The 17,023-nt window shown below is 53.0% G+C and overlaps 1 protein-coding gene across 1 annotated transcript in view; it reads right to left on the reverse strand.

Annotated features, from left to right (window-relative positions):
• Positions 1-6: 6 nt before the first annotated feature.
• EFR3B (EFR3 homolog B) overlaps positions 7-17,023 on the reverse strand; it is a 64,650-nt gene continuing 47,633 nt past the window's right edge. The window contains exons 12-22 of the mRNA XM_004696411.3: positions 16,817-16,989; positions 15,270-15,345; positions 14,703-14,864; positions 12,297-12,428; positions 10,851-10,918; positions 9,844-9,971; positions 8,856-8,947; positions 6,286-6,334; positions 3,287-3,393; positions 661-710; positions 7-213 (exon numbers count right to left, since the gene is read on the reverse strand). Of these exons, the coding sequence (XP_004696468.1) occupies positions 108-213; positions 661-710; positions 3,287-3,393; positions 6,286-6,334; positions 8,856-8,947; positions 9,844-9,971; positions 10,851-10,918; positions 12,297-12,428; positions 14,703-14,864; positions 15,270-15,345; positions 16,817-16,989 (1,143 nt within the window). The 3' untranslated portion in view covers positions 7-107. The remainder of the gene's footprint in view (positions 214-660; positions 711-3,286; positions 3,394-6,285; positions 6,335-8,855; positions 8,948-9,843; positions 9,972-10,850; positions 10,919-12,296; positions 12,429-14,702; positions 14,865-15,269; positions 15,346-16,816; positions 16,990-17,023) is intronic.

The raw sequence follows: 17,023 nt of genomic DNA on the forward strand, positions 1-17,023 counted from the left end.
GTGGTCTCTGAGATCCCAGTCAGATCGCCAGTCATGGGTCAGGGGGAGGAGGGTGGAGCAAACCCCTCCCTCAGGCCCCACCCCTCCGGAGCTCAGTCTCTGGGAGTTCAGTACACGCACAGATCCGGAAACTTCATCTCGTAGACCGGGATGGAGTGGTTCTGAGACTGCCCGTAGGCTGCGGTGATGGTCCCCGATGGACTTGGTGGGGGCCTGGTGGAGGAGACAGGTATGAGGAGGGGGCTGGTGGGGTCCCCCCCCCCAGGGCAGCCAAACGGCAGCTGACAGGGGCTGCTGTTCACCCAGGGTCTACAGACTGGGTCCCTCCGCAGGCTCCCAGGGTTCCACGGCATTCTCCAGGTTACAGCCTGGAGTCCAGCCTCCCTGTGGGCCTACAGTGACCTGGTCACTTAGGAGAGAACAGTGGTAGCTGGGGACACTAGGAGCCCTGGCTCTTCTCCAGGTTTCTGAGCGTCAATCTCACCTCTAGTTCTTTATCTGGGGAGGGCCGATGGCTGACCCGCAGCCTTGAGATGAGAGTTGGGGGCGAGGGTGTCAATGTGTGTATGTGGAGGGGTGGTGGTTGACGACAGGTGTGAGAGGAAGACCTGGGAGCGGGAGCCCCAAGCCTGGGCCACAGAGGTCAGGGCTGCCACTTACCGGATGGTGATCTCAAAGATCTGATTGAGTTTGCTCTGCAGCAGCGATGCCTGGACACAAACACAAGGAACCGAGGTGGGAGGGTGCCCCAGAACCCCTGCTGGCCGACCCCCAGGCCCGCCGACCAGAATGGGACTGCCCGGGCAGGGTAGGGGCAGCCTGAGGAGAGGACCCAGCTACGAGGCATTTCCTGTTCATCCTGTTCACCCTGACTGTGATTCAGTCCAGGGCCTGTTGGGCACAGCAGAGGGCAGGGACACCAGGGGAGCCTTCAGCAGGTAGCTACTGAAAGCGGGAGGGGGGTGGGGAGTGGTTGGGTAACAGGGTCTGCCGGATGGGAGCTAGTTCTAGCCGCCTGCTTAACTCCTAAGGGGCAGCTTTGCCAAACGTGGTGGGCTGGAGCAGGGCTTCTTAAACCTTTGCTACTGTGAGCTTTTCTGTCCCACGACATCGGTCACCTGGGCAAGCGCTGTCAGAAACTCTTAGGCTCCATCACAGGCTGGATTCGGAATGAGGGTTGGGTCGCTGTGCGACAGGAACCCGACAGCTGGTGCATTGTCTGCGCCACTCACATTCCGAGACGCGACCTGACGCCATGCGAAATCACGGTTTCAAGAAGCGTTGGGCTCGAGAAGAGGATCTCTCCGGACCTCTCGATCCAGTGGTGTCTGTGAACACCCACAGCGGTACTGGGAGCGGGCCTCACCTCCCAGCTCACGGAATGAGCAGCACCGGGCCTCCCCAGGCGGGCTGACAGGCAAGTCTATTTACACGCGCACACGAGCATGCCTACATGGGCATAGATACAGGCACTGGTGTGCGGATGGTCCTAATAGTGAGTCCACTTGGCTCCTAGTCCTAAGGCTGGGGGTTCCAAGCCCACCCAGAGGCGGTTCAAAAGAAAGACCCTTTTCTGAAGATCAGCCACGGGACACCTACAGAGAACACCTGGATGCCGGCACACACGGGGCGGCCCTAGTCAGGGTCACTTCAGTGGCAATGAGCTATTTACAGCAAATGTAAAGATTCAGACGACGTGGTTCGAATGGATTCTAATCCATTATCTCTCAGTAAGCCCCGGGGCACAGTGGTTATGGGTCAGGCTGCAGACTGCGAAGCTGTAAACCACCAGCCACTCTGTGGGAGAAAGACGAGGCTTTCCACTCCCATACAGGGTCCCAGCCTCGAAAACCCACAGCGGCGGTCCGGCCCTGTCCTGTCGGGTCAGGCGCGTGGGGTCGGCACTGACTCCATGCAGGGAGTCTGGTCGTTTAAATTCTCGTGGGAAGAAAAGGTACCATGAAAAGGCATGTCACTAGCAGATTTAGAGTGTTTGCAATGCTATTTCTTGATTAATCAGCTTGACATGGTGCCTAACAAGGTCAAGACACGTGCCTGCTTCTGCCTTTAAGTCCAGACCCAAGTCTGCATTTCTACTTCTCAGACGATGCTTCCAGATCTCACTCCCCTGGGTCCCCTGCCGGGGCCCCTGGTTAGAGGCTGGCCTGTGACAAACACCATCTGCCTTTCCTTTGTCATGGGCCTGCCCCTTTCACTCCACCAAGTGGGGACACAATGGCACCCACCTCACACAGGCCTAATGGGAACGCACTGTCAGCCAATGTCCGAGGCTGTGGCTCACAGGAAGTGCTGTGCCAAGGTTGGTACTAGGATGCCAGAGGGCTAAGTGTTCGGGCCGTGCTAACCAGAAGGCTGTTCTTTCAAAACTGCTGACTGTTCTTCAGGAAAAAGATGCAGCGGTCGGAATCCATGAAGATTACAGCCACACTCTAGTCCTGTGTGGACCTGATGGATCTGAATGGGTTTCTGTTTAATTCGATTTTGATGGTAATCTTTTGGTCTGTGAGGGAGCAATGTCATGCCCAGGTTTGGGGGAAGACCCTGGTCAGGGACACAAGTATCAAGGTCTAGAACCTCTGTCCTGCCTTGGACCTAAGCTGTGGGGGGAAGTCAGATACTTGCTGCCAGACTGCTGTCTCATCCCACCTCGGGGGTGGGGGGTGGTGGTGGTGGGGGGTGGGCCTGCTCCCTGATGCTAGAGACAATGGGTTACCTCTCTCTGGAGCCTAAGGCCATTAGTTTGGTTCCTGTGGGCAGAGTTCACACCCAACTGATAATGGTTCCTATGGAGACCCAAAATCAAGTTAAGCTGCTACCAGAAATCTAGGATCTGCCTATATTGCCACATGTACACCCCCAATCCCTCCTCCTTCCATAGCGCATGTCCCTAAATCACCCCCTCCTATCACTGTAATACCTGTAGCACAACCCTTTCCTGTGACGTATGTCTTCACCTGTAATGTGGGGGCTTGCATGTCCCCAATATCCCCAGAGAGTATAAAACTTGGGGAGCATTAAAGTTCGGACTCCCTCCACGTGGATTACCAAGCGGGGCTGAGGCGAGCATGCTACCATGAAATGTGTCTGACTCCATTTATTTCTATATATCTCTTATCTCACATGCTCTCTATAACTTTACTATCCTATTTACTTATTATCGCTGTACAATTGCGCCTACCGAACCCGTAGTGACTGTGCTAGGAGCTGGCTTCTTCTGGCACTAACCCTCCTCCGTAAGGCCTTATCCCTGCTGCGCCTCGCTTACCCGGGCCCCGCAGTGGGCAGCAATCTCCTCGAAGGGGGCTTTCTGGAACTTCTCCACCACCTGCCGCCGCCGCTCTCGCTCCTGCTCCTCCACCGCCACGCTGTCCACTGCAGGAGAGAGAGCCAGTTAGCCAGGAGGGCCTTCCCTCTGTGACCACAGGGATGACAGGATGGAGGGCTGTGGGCCCCTGCTTCAGTCCAGGAAGGACCTTTCCTTGACAGTGTGCAAGGACTTGACCCTCTTTCTTGTCTGGCAATGAGAAAACTAGTTAAGGAGACATTCGGCTGGGCTTTTGACGCCTCAAGCAATGGCGTTGCCACCAAGACTCTGAAACGGAAGTTCCTGGAAGGTCACTGAAAGGGGACATCCACACTGGAAGAGCCACGGAGACGACTAACGGCAACACATAAGCCCTTACAAGAACACGAACTGAAATCATTAAGTGTCCGGCATATCTCACTGGATATCCCAAATAAGTTAGCAAAAAAAAAAAAAAGTCAAATATGTTGACCGCACTTTAAGAAGACAGAGAAATAAAGCCATCAAGGACAAAGTAAAAAAAGCTTGTACATTTAAAAGCATACTGTATATACTCGAATATAAGTCCACCGAATATCAGCCAAGGCACCTAATTTTTACCACAAAAACTGCATTAAAAATGTGCTGAAAAAAACTCGGCTTATACACAAGTATATATGGTAAATTGTGAGTTATCAGATATAGTATCTTATTTGGAACACATTATTACCCAATAGCATCACTTTGAGTAATAAGATGCACTTGGCCCTAGCCCTAGTATTTTCGATGGTCTCAGACACATGCAGAAACAGGGCAGTGAATAAGGGAACTGGAGAAGAATTGGTGCACTTGAATTATGATGTTGGTGAAGAATCTTGAATATTCCATGGATTCCAGAAGAATGGAGAAAGCTGTCCTGGAAGAAGTACAGCCAGTAGGCTTCTTAGAAGCGATGCTGGCGAGACTTGATCTCACAGACTGAGTGCATGTGATCAGGAGGGACTAATTCTTGGAGAAGGACACTATGCTTGGTACAGTCAGCGATCGGCCAACAAATAAGACTTTCAATGAGAAGGATGGATGTGGTTACAAACATGGGAGGTTGTAAGGCTGGGCAGGACCAGGCAGCATTCTTTTCTGTTGTAAACAAGCTGACTTGATGGAATCTACCGACAACAGCATTGCCCAACAATCCTGATACACAAAGTTAGATGGTATTTAAAAGTCTACTGCCATTGATATTAATATATGTTCTTACTATTCCTTTTTCTAACTAGTTTAACTGGCATATAATGCATGTGTCCTGCAATTCAATAGCCAATCATATGAAGAAGAGTTGTGCAATCATCACCACAATCAATTTTAGAACATTTTCTTCTTTCTTGTACTCCCTGTCGTCAGCTCCCCCTTCCCTCCCCCCAAAGTCCCCTGCCATGCCACTAGGAAATTATTTATCTAGTTACTGGCTCTTTAGAGTTAGTTATCCTGGATTTCATATACAGAAAAAACAAACAAAAAACAACAGCAAAGACAAAATAAGACATAGAAAAACCTCAATTGAGAAGCAGAAAAATACTAAAAATGGAAATAACTTTAAACTTGGTCAAAAGGTAGCTCACATGACAAGGTGTAACATTTTAACCTAACTACGTCTGTCATAATCAACTTTACAATGCTCCCTGATAGCAAGACTATTCACATCCCTGGACTATGGACAGAGAAGATTCCCTGGAGGCTTAATCCACACGGGGATCCTGCGAATGGATTGGGTTTCCATTGTCATCCATAGCCTTCTGCAAATCAGGTGCTCAGAGTTGAAGCTCTGATATGGTTCCCTCCTCTGGATTTGGATTTTATTATTTAGAAGTCTTGGCTCACCGAGGCTGGTGTGCTTCTGGTCTTGTTGGTCAGCATATTCTTTTGAATCACCCTCCATCACAAAATAGTAAAAATATTTTTTATAGAATTGCTTCTGACCTATATGACTGGGTACAACTCTCCTTTGATTTCTTATTTATTTATCTACATAGTTTTATTGGCAAACAATTCATGTACCATACAATTCAATGGTTTAAATATATTCATGAGATTTGTGCAATCATCACCACAATCAATTTTAGAATATATTCTTTATCTTGTACACATTATTACTAGCCACCTCCATTACCATCAACCTCTCCTGCCCTAACCCTAAGGAAGTATAAACGTAGTAACAGTTTCTATGGAGTTATCTGTCCTGGATTTCATATAAGTGATACAAAAACCCCGACAATGACAACAAATCAGACACAGAAAAGCCTCAAACCAAGACAAGCAGAAGAGAACAGAAACCAATGAAAAATGAGTCAAAAGGGACAACAAATGGTAATATATTCAATTTTAACCTAACTACATCTGCAATGATCCACTTTCCCATTCACTCTGTTTGAGGGCTAGACTATGCATGTTTGGTCGATGGCCTGAGGGAGACCAGTAGAGGCTAATTCAGGTAGAGACCCTGCAAACAGATTTTACTGTCATCCAGGTATTCAGAATGTAAACTCTAATACCATTCCGTCCTCTGATGTTGGATTTTATGATTTACAATCCTTTGGTCACATGGGCTGGGGTGCTCCATTCATGTGGATTTAGCTGACGCCTCATTTAGATGGGTGCGTGCTTTAAGATAAGCCTTTAAAACCCCAAACACATTCTTTCTGATAGCTGGGCACCATCCTTTGATTATTTTTAAAGGCAGCTGTCACGGTAGAGAAATGGCTGCCTGTGAAGGACACACGGGGCAAACTCATTGGTTCCACTCGGACAGCATGGACTTCTCACAGCTGCTTTGATAGGTGTGATGATTTTAGATGACGCCAACAAGCCTATCCTTCAAATCTGCGCTGCATCACAATCACACTTGGGAGGGCAGCAGCTCAGGCCACCCCCTCCCACGAGCACCACACACGATGCAGCCCCCTCCCCTCCAGGCTCCGACTTACCAATAGCCTTCTTGAGAGTCTCATAGGTGATCTCCTCGGCAGGTACTCGCTGAGAGAGAGGAGACAGAAGTGCTCAGAGAGACGCAGGAGGGGAAGGAGCAGGCTCGGCTTCATCTGGCAGCCCATTACTATTCGGGAGGATGTCCTCAGAGGGGACACTGTCAGAAAGTCCTCCAGGACAATACTTTCATCCGTTCCAGGGACTCTCGAAGTCCTCCAAGCAGGGACAGAACCATTAATTTTAGGAAAACCAGAGGTGAGGGTGGAGGCTCATAAGATTCGGATGTCTCACCTGCATAAACCCACTTCCTCCTCCTCTTCCCCCCAAGCTTGTCTCATCAAGCCAGATGGGAAGAAAATCAGGTTTGGTTTGAGGATCTGGGCCACTAGGCGCTCAGGCTTCTGCAGAGTCTAGACACAACCCCCCAGTAAAATCCACAAACCAGATTCACGACTGTTGAGTTGATTCTGACTCATCAAGACCCTACCCTACAGGATAGAGTAGAACTGCTTCTTAGGGCTTCTGAGATTTTACAGGGGAAGACAGACTCAGCTTTCTCCAGTGGAGTAGCTGGGAGCTTTGTACCACTGACTTGAGGTTAGCAGCCGAGCAGCTATGAAAGGATGGGGAAATGATAAATTCTAAAGAAAGCGATTCCCTGAGTGCCTGGATTTCGGTCAGATGCCAAAAGGAGTGAAGGCATGTGGACTTAATCTCAGCAGTTCTGCTTGAGCCTGTGAGCTCTGGGAGGCAAACCAGGCTGGACTCATTGTTCTTACTGAAACGGAGGGTTAAGTGAAAGAAGCAGACACCAGAGAGAATAATACATTTATATAGAGCTCAGGAAGTGCCATATGTCAGGATAGTAGCTCCCGTGGCAGAGGGGTTTCCTGGGCGATGACAACGATTCTGTCCCCTGACCGGGGCACAATGGCATGGGTATGTGCCCTTTGTGAAAATTCAAGGAGCTGGGCACATTTGACTGTGTTCCCAAGACGTTTTAAGGAGGAAAGCAGGAAGCTGGGGGTATGGGATGAAATCATTCCACACATACCATGCGTCACTGTGTTGGGTGTGGGACTCTAGGCTGGTTTAGAGATGCCATTAATGGTGGGACTGCACATAGGAGAGAACTGTGCTGAGTTATAATTACATCCTGTCCATCTCTCCATCCCTCCCTCCCTCCCTCCTCCCGCCATGCATACACACATCTACCATCAGAGCCCCTGCTCAGGTCAGAGGGCCACAGATTAGGTCCTCGGGAGCTGTGTGGTGGCAACAGATGGAAAAAAGAAAGGTGGAGGGAGTAGAATAGGAAGAAGAGGCAAATGCTCAGCCTCAATGTAGAGAGAAAGGGCTGGCCAAAGAGGAGATGCTGCATCAGCAGAGATGTGGCCATGGAAACAGACATGCCCTAGGAGAGGCTGTGAGGAGACCAGTCAGAGAGTGTGGACGCATGGCTGAGAGGCGGGGCTAGGCCAACCTTTGACAGTGGAAGGAATCTATCTATCTATCTTAATCATTTTATTGGGGGTTCGTACAACTCTCATCACAATCCATAATCTATCCATTGTGTCCAGCACATTTGTACATGTGTTGCCATCATCATTCTCAAAACATTTACTTTCTACTGGAGCCCTTGGTATCAGCTCCACATTTCTGTTCCCCTCCCTCCCCCGCCCTCCCTCAGGAATCTATATTTGTGATACAAGAGTTTCTGAGGTTCTCTTAACTCTTGAGAATGGAGAGTCACCACTAGGAGGGATGAGGGTGGTCCATTCTGTTAACTGGGGCAGTCACCATCCTCATAGAAAAAGCATGTGAAGTACTGTATTGCTGAACTCCCTCATGATCACTCTCCCTGCTCCCATCTTCTCTCCGGGTTCTTTCTCACTGGGGGTGGGGATTTGGGGGAGGGGGGGCGGAGCTGGTGGGCAGATGTGCAGTGTTACCACTGTGAGCCCTTCCTCTCCCTTCTTTAGGGGTACACCTGCTTTCTCTCCTGAGACAGACGAAATGGGATCACGGCAGGGGAGAGGTCACATGACAAGTGGAACACAAGTGAGATATTCACAGCTCTCAAGAGACAGGGGGAAGGGAGCTCTTTCAGGCACAAAACAAAAAACCTCTATTGATTCATCTGGAAAGAAACATCATGAGAGCTCATCTCACCCGCAAGTCTCTTGGGAACCCTCCGGTTTCTCACACAGACCATGTCTGCTTCCATTTGCTGCATAGGGAGTGGCTACCAGCCAATTTCTCCAAAGTGATGCTTAGGATATTCTGTGTGTATATGTGTGTGTGTGTGTGTGTGTGTGTGTGTGTGTGTGTGTGTGTGTGTTTGGGGGGGCACTTGTACTCATGAGTGCACACGCCCACATGTGCACACACACACAGTATTTCCAGATGGAGAGCTCTGTAATCTACATGATGTTGTGAGTAAGGAAACAGTTTGTCCTATCTACGCGACCTTCAACGCTTCCTGGGTGAAGGAGGCCTGAGCAACTGGCATCTACCTGCGCAGGAGGTGGGGCAGGTAGGTCTGCACCAGGGCAGGGAGGAGACTCACCTCCTCTTTCTCTGGGCTGTTCCTGGATTCCACCTCCACCTGCAGGGAAATGGTCTCTCCAATGCTCTTCCTCTTGGATAAACGATCTTCATCTGGAAAAGAAGCACCCCAGAACTGGCGTTCCCAGCCCCTGGCAGCCAGCATCAAGAGCCTCTAGTCAGCACCTCTGATCAGTCCACAGCGCACAGGGGTCCCTGTCCACTGGCCACACCTGGAGCTCATGGGAGCTTCTAATATGCTCTGGTCATCTCGGCCTACCTAGAGTGGTCCGTTTTGATCTGTAGGGTGATGGTTCAGAAACGGTGGATGAGCACAAAGCAGCTGCTTACGACTGGACGGCACATCTCAACTTGTGGGCAGCATCATTTGCTACTAGGCGCTTTTGTCTTCACTATCTCATGCACCCTCCCCTCCCCCCTCAGGGCAGGTGGTACTGCCAGCCCTCTTCTACAGTCAAAGGAACTGAAACCAAGAGATGCCCAGGGGAGTGTCTACGATTATCCAGGCAGCGAGTGGCAGGCGGAGTCCCTCGCTGGTATAAATGGTTAATACGACTATCGGAAAGGTTGGAAGTTCAAGTCCACCCAGAGGCGGTTCAAAAGCCAGGACTGGTGATCGAGTTCTGAAATATGCATCCTTGGAACCCCATGGGGCACCGTTCTCCCCTCACACACAGGGGTTGTTATGCGTCGGAATAGACTCCAGGGCCACAAGCAGACATTGTCCAAAGGTTCAAACCAGGTCTCTGATTCTGTAGCCCAGGGGTGCTCTTCCCACCACAACGGGGCCTCTCCCGTCCATCAATCTCAGGGACTGTCTACCTCCAAGGAGACTTGGGAAGTTAAAGGGATCTCACCACGGATTTCCACTGTGTCATTCGGCTCCCATGTCGCACCCGAGGTGCCACAGAAGACCACCCAAGGACCCACAGGCCTTTACCTGGCCAAGAAAACCAGGCCAGGGTTGGGCGTCCCCACACAGCTCCTACCTGTCAGCTGAGGGATATAGGGCATGCAGAGCCTGTCCGCATTGTACCCACTGCCCCCTAGGACTTCGCTGATCTTGCTCTGGCGGAAGAGGAACTCGATCACCACTCCATCCAGGTTCGGAGACAATCTGGAAGACGAAGCCGGGAAGAGGCAAGTCAGGACTCCGGGCAGCTAAGCTGGTTCCCAGCGACTTTCTTCATTATAAAAGCTCATTACACACAAGGACTCCCAGGCCCGGCTTCCAGACAGATGCATTCTCGTGCACGGCGCACACACTCCCCACAGCCCACTCCTGAGGTGTGTTTCAGTCATCTGATGTTCGTAGAGAGAACGTTCTTTCCCCGGAAACATTTTGCCACACAGGCCTTCCGTGATTCCCTGTGTGGCCGGGCCACAATTGATGGAGCCTTGCACAAGGTCCGTGTGCGGAGCAAGAGAAAGAAGAGGCCGTCTGCTTCCTGGGGCCTCAGTCTCACGAACCCACAGGGGCTGTGGGGCTGTTATGAGTCGGGATCGGCTCGATGGTGGTGAGGTTTTGAGCATGCTGTTTCTCAGAACCTCTGTCTGTGCGGAAGTCTCAGCCCATGGGCGGTGGTCCCTGGAGGCTGCTTGATTTAAGACATGGCTCCTCTGGATGCCTGTCCCACGGGTTTGGCCGAAGCCCCCCTGAAGCCCATCCCACACGTCACAGGGCACAGCACCACCCTCGAGAAGCGTGGGTTGTGATGGAACGGGTGGGGGGAGGTCAGCATTTCATTCTGTTCACATGCTGTGGTTGAGCACACACACTCACGGGGACAGTCATCCCCTGCACGTGCAGCGCTAGCGGAAGCGAGGACCGCGCTCTCCAAGTTGCGCATCCCTGACTCTCTTTGCCCGGTGACTCCTCCCCCGTTGGCGTCTGCTTCCTGGGTGGCTCCCTTGACATCAGAAGCCTGAGCCTCATCCTCATGGGGCCTGGGGGACCTCTCCCACCTGCTACCCAGACTGCCTCAGGCATCCTTACCTGGGACTCTCCACAAACACATCCTCAGGTAGCATGTATGGGGCCTCCTTCTTCCGAGTCTCAATCACCTGGCGGGGCGGGGACGGGGGTGGGGGAAACCACACAGAGGAGCTGGATCAGGCCGGGAAGGGTGCTCAGCACAGCACCCACCTCCACCCAGTCCCCGCTCAGCCTGCCTGGCGGAGGCACTGTAGCGGGGTGTCGGGAGGGAGGAACTCAGGTCTCCAGGAGCCCAGAGCAGCCCAGGAATGCCCTGGGGTCCTGCAAAGACTGGTCATCCAAGTGCAGGGCCTTCATTCCTACGAGAGTACTTACAGAGCAGCGCATCTATTTCGTTCCGCTTCCCCAACAACACAGGGGGCCCTACCTCGGTGCGCTGCCCACCCACCCCGGGGCCAGTTTCCGCAGTACCCTTTGCATCTTTCAATTAGGGGGCCGACACTCGTAAGATACTGCGGAGTGCCAGGGCAGTAGGCCTGAAAGTGGGAGCCGGGGTGAGTCCAAGGAAACTCCTCTATTGGACCCAAGGTGGACTCCGGACATGGCTCTCCTGCAGTCTCTGCCTGGCAGAGGCTCCCTTGCGGTGCTCTCTGGCCCGCTGATGCAGCCAGCCCCTCCTCTTGCCCCGCCCCCCTCCCAGCCCCAGCAGCCTGCCCAGGTCAGCAAAGACTGAAGTTCTTTGTTTTATTAGTGTCTTTGAAAGTGAACCCTCATCGGCACATCATTTCACCTGTAGACCCTTGACACTACTTAAAGGGCCTTCCTGAGACGCCTGAGGACCTTGGGCACTAGATAACACCAAGGGTCTCTTGGGCCTTCCGTTAGGGATGTCCCTAGCATGGCGTGTGCGTTGGAAGACGCCCGTGTGGTTTCCGATGCGCACCCTAAGCGTGGAAGTGGCGTGACAGCTGGGCTAGCTTTAAACAGAGAGGGAGAAGGGGGTGATCGCGGAAGCCAATGTGAGGGGGTCTTGGTCGCTATTAAATCTGGAAGAGAGATGCATAGACACGGGACCTCCTGCTCACGCTACACTGAAGGTGCTTGAAAACGTTTACAGTAAGCCCCGTCTTAAGGGCGTATTTGTTCCACGTGATCGATGAGTGTGTGTGCGTGTGCCTCTGTGCTTCTACGAGGGGGGTGGTGGAGGGGGAGTAGAGGGGCAAGCAGCAGGTTAGGATCAGGTGTAGGAGACGCCCTGTGCCTTCCCCCCTGCGATGCCCCATCCCAGTGATTGAATTCCAGGGCAGGGTTCCACTTAGAAGAGGAGCAGCCAAACCAGCCTCTAGTCACTTCTCAAGCTGACTGCCTCCTTCAAACTTTTCATGGGTGACAGACAGGAAGCACAGGCCTCCTGCCACTAAGGGAAAGCTGGCCCCGGCCAGGAGCTGAGGGCCCGAGGGCTCTGGGGTGCTGAGGGCAGGGTGAGCAGGCGCAGCTGGCACCCACCTCATGGATGTGCTGGCAGAAGGCGGGCACCGTGGTGAGCTGGCTGATGAGGTTGAGGTAGGCAGCTCCCAGCGCGTACAGGGCACAGCGGTTGTACACCGGCAAGTTGTCCTCGTTGACCTGGGCCGCGTCCTGCGGCGACAAACCCAGAGGGGCCCCGCCGGTGGCATTTTCAACTCACAGACCCTAACGGGTCCCCTCTCCGCCCCAGTCTCTTCGGAGAAGGGGAAGGTTCCTAGCCCAGGCCTCCCCCCGCAACACAGGCCCCACCAGCACGTCCCAGGAGGCAGAAGCCACCCTCCCTCAAGCGGAAGTGAACGGTCCCCTAGGACAACCCTTGTGTGGAGAGGCTCTCAAAGGCTCTTAAGGAGCCCCAGGGTGATGGAGTCACTGAAGGTCAATTTTCTCCGCTGCTGAGCAAAACACGAGAGGGCCGACGTCTGCTTCCAGAGAAGCCGCCAGGAAAGGCCTCGTACTTCTGAGACACCAGCCTCGAAGGCCCCTCGGAGCACAGTTTCTTCGATGGGGTCTCCGCTGTGACCGGAACGGACTTGATGGTGAATGTTGTGGCTCTTCTTTAGAGTGACAGCAGCGTCCATCTTTTCAGTCCTGGGACCTGGGACTTGTACGCTCAGCCCTTTCACTGGTCCCCCCACTAGGATGCTGCCCCCTCCTTAAAGTCCCCCAGAGTCTTGGACGCCCGAGGGTAGACTTGCTAAACTGGGTTCCTCTGCTCGGTTGAGAGTGGAGCCGAAGTGGCCAGAGAATCTCCACAGGAGGGAACCGCAAGTTCTAGCACTTGAGGGGGGGCGGTTGGCAGGATCGGGCGCCATTGAACAGGGGATCAAAACCTCTTGTCCCTGAGTTGCCAGGCTTACCGCAACTCGGGAGTCTGGTGCCCCATCAGCCTCCAGGTTCTGGGGACCCTGGTCATTGAGGTCTGAAGGACTCACCTCAACTCCTGCACCTCGGGGTGCGCTTCCCCTCGGCAGACTCGGGAAGTCCACGGCCTTCTTGAGTGCCATCCTGGCGACCTTAGAATCCATCCCCTAGGGCTTGAGAAGTCCAGCGAGGTCTCTTGGATCGAGACCCTAACTCAATGGCTCTGGCGTCACTGGCAGGGTGGCTTTTTAATCAATACTCGAGGCAATTCTGAAGCCAAGCCAGTGAACCTGAGAACTGTTAACACGATTGGCACCGAGTCGATTCCAACGCCCATTGACCTGTCAGGACGAAGCAGAACCCCTCCACAAGGCTGGGGACACTGCCAGTCTATACAGCAGCACCAGCTTCACCTTTCCCCATGGGGGTGGCCGGTGGGTTTGACCTGCTGTGCTTGCAGGTGGCGGGCAAATGCTTCACCACTGTATCATCGGGGCTCCTTCGAGGGTCTTTAGAGCATCACACAGCTGCTTTGGGATCACCCGGGACTTGTGGGCAGTGATCCCTAGGATCCCTCGGTCCTCCCTCGGTCCTGGGAGATGCCTGTGGTGTGTTTGTAAACAGTCCCATTGCCCCGTGTTGGGTTTCCGTATTTGAAAATGCTCCAAAGCTGTGCAGAAGGTCATCAGCGTCCACCTCCTCCGAGGCAGGGAGCCAGGCTCTTCTTCTGCGTCTGTTCTTTGTCTGGAAGCTCCGCTGACATTTGTTCACTTTGGGGGACCCTGCTGGCACGTGAAATACCAGTGACACAGCTCCCAGCATCACAGCAACCCCCAAGCCGCCTCAGGACGACGTGCCGACAGACAGGTGGCGCCTTTGAAGACAGGTGGTGCCTTTGAAGACAGGTGGTGCCTTTGAAGACAGGTGGTTCCTTTGAAGACAGGTGGTGCTGGAGAAGAGTCTCAAAAGCACCATGGATCCTTGAAAGGCCTAACCGATCGATATTGGAAGAAGGCAGGCCTGAGTGCCCCCTCTATTAGAGGCAAGGATGGCAAGACTTCCTCTTACAGACTATGGGCGCATTGTCTGGAGAGAACAGGCCCTGGAGAAGGACATCGTGTTTGGTCAAGTGGAGGGGTGGCGACAGAGAGGACGGCCCTGGTGGAGATGGATGGACACAGGGGCAGCTCGAGCACTGGAACCATTGTGAGGACGGCGCAGGACTGGGCGGTGTTTTCTTCTGTGCTGCCTCGGGTTGCTATGGGTTGGAGCCAAACTCAATGGCACCTCCCAATATTCCCCTGGGTCTCCTTGAGTCTGAGGACGGGCCAAGGCCATGAGTGGCACTCTCATTGGTGGCTCCCCAAACCCAACCGTGGTTCGAGTGCCCATTGTGGAGAAATGGCCAGCCAAGAAGGCGTGATGCCTGGACTCCAGGACAACCTGCTACCACCGACTGGGCTGCACTTGCCTTTGTGCTTGGCCCAAAAAAGCCTCCCCACTCCAAATACTCCCAGGGCCCACCTGAATAGCCAGCACCAGGCGGATGAGGTCCACCACCACCTCCTCATTGGCCAGCTCGATGCTGATGAGGGCCAGCAGGCTGTAGAGGGCCTTGTAGTGCTGCTGCATGTTGGTCTCCTCCTTACAGCTCAGGTAGATGTGCCGGCAGAGCTGCTGGGAGTGCTGGGGGAGGGGTGGGGGTGGGTGGGAACAGGAGGTATCAAGACCAGTGGAATGGAGGGGAGTAACCACTTCCGCCCTGAGGGCAGTGGGAGGGTGCCTTTCCAGGAGGGCTCCTGTGGAACACATGCTGGGCATATGTTTGGGGGAGGGAAACCCTGAAAGAAACCAGCACCCAGAATGACGCTGCTTCCCAAACCCGGCTTCAGGGGAAGAGCGCCATCTATGGCCAGAGACTGGCTCACACTTTGCTCTTTCTCACTTGCCTCCATTCCGAACCTCGGCCCTCCAAGGGGACCATGGGTCGCCCCGACCGAGCACATGCAAAAGGGGCGAGGCAGGCTTTGTGGTCAGCAGTGACCTGGGCCAGCACTCGGGGTTCCCGCGTCCAAGGCCACCCTCACTCACCTTCTTCATAAAGACCGTGTCCTGCCGGGAGCATTTGTCTACCTTCAGCTTCAAGACAGAGATGTCACTGAGGGTGCTGGGAGAGGAGGGGAGGGGCCGCCTTAGCCCAGTCTCACTGGTTCCTCACTCAATACCATCCGTTTGTCCCAAAGCCCCCTCATGGCTTTCGCTCCGTTCTTGTGCCCGATCTTCCTTTCCTCCCAACTCCTCACGTTCCAGTCCCTCTCTCTTAAATCTTGATCCTGGTGATCTTACTCTTCCTCCTCGTCTTATTCTTCCAAATTCCTTTAGCTCCCGCAGAGAGTCCCACCTATCCTTCCTTTTCCACCTGAACACTCCCTTGAGTGCCTGCTCCTGTCCTCCCAATGTCCAGGCCCCACTCCCAAGGTTCATTTCATGCGTCAGTTAACCTAAGGTCTGGCTCCCAGTTGTTCGGCCAAACAGGAGTCGAGTGGCTCTTCCATCAAGCCATCCGACGTCAATGTGCATGCCACTGCCTCCCCTAACGAAACCCAGAGAAATGTCATCCGTCAATCAGCTGAACAGGTTCCTCAGGGCATGGACTTCTCCAGATTGGAAACAGGTATTTTGGGAGAATTTTGCGTGGCATCCTTCCCATCGCCTGGCGTCCTGACTTTGGACTTACCTGGCTCCCACATGCGGGAGTCAATTCCTGGAGGCTGACCTCGCTCATTCTTCTTTATTTTTTATTTTGACGTGTACTTCTTTTTAAAAAAATCATTTTATTGGGGGCTCTTACAATGTTTATTACAATCCATACATCCCGCATATTTGTACATATGTTGCCACCATTCTTCTCTAGACAGTTACTTTCTATTAAGCCGTTGATATCAGCTCCCCCCCCATGACCCCTTGATAGATTATAAAGTATTATTTTTTTCATGTCTCACCCTTCCCCTATAGTTTCTGTTGTTCTTTCCCTTGGAGGGGTGTGTGTGGTTGTGTGTCGATCATTGTGATCGGTTCCCCCTTCTTTCCCTGCTCCCCACTTTCACCCTTCCCATTCCGGTTCCTGGGTTGCGTGTGTCGTGAGCTCTTATCTCTTATTACATGCTCCGGTCCAGTCCCAAGTGAGAGGCATCACTGGGTCGTGGTGACTGGGGTGAGGAAGTCTCAAGGAACCAGACAAATATTGTGTGTTTCATCGGTGCTTTACTGCACCCCGGTTCTCACTCATATATACATGAGAGGGTTTCAAAAGGTTCACGGGGGTGGGGGGTATCTATTACCCTTTTTTGTGAATTGAATGTTTCCATGAAAGTTTGAAGCATCTTAATAACTATCTTTCTGGCTGTTTCTTTAGAGAACCCTGGCCAAGATAACCAGCCCCTCCTAGTTCCAAAGTCAGCCCTCTCCTTGCCGACCCAGGACCCCAGAGTCAAGCTCTGTGCTCGACTCTCTGGTAGGTTTCCATGAATACTTGAACTGTCCTCCCACCTGGTCGTCGGGCTACTGGCCAGGAAGACAGGCCCTGTGAGGAGTCTTGCTCTTCATCTCCCATCAGCTGGAGGGAGCCCCAAACTCACCTGATGCTGGAGAACTTGTGGCGGTTGCCATGGCGATCGATGAAGCTGATGAGAATCTCTAGTACAAAGAGACGGATCTCGGCATCCTCCATGAGGGCGGTGGAGAGAAGGCGGTCCAAGAAGTTGCTGGGCAGGGCTGACATCATGTTGCTGGACTGGAAACCTGTGGAGACCTGTAGGGGAGCCCAGGGGGTTGGGGGGGTGGGG

The sequence above is a fragment of the Echinops telfairi genome, unplaced genomic scaffold (genome assembly GCF_000313985.2).
Source record: "Echinops telfairi isolate 266 unplaced genomic scaffold, ASM31398v2 ScPeMD7_9;HRSCAF=40, whole genome shotgun sequence".
Taxonomy (NCBI): Eukaryota; Metazoa; Chordata; class Mammalia; order Afrosoricida; family Tenrecidae; genus Echinops; species Echinops telfairi.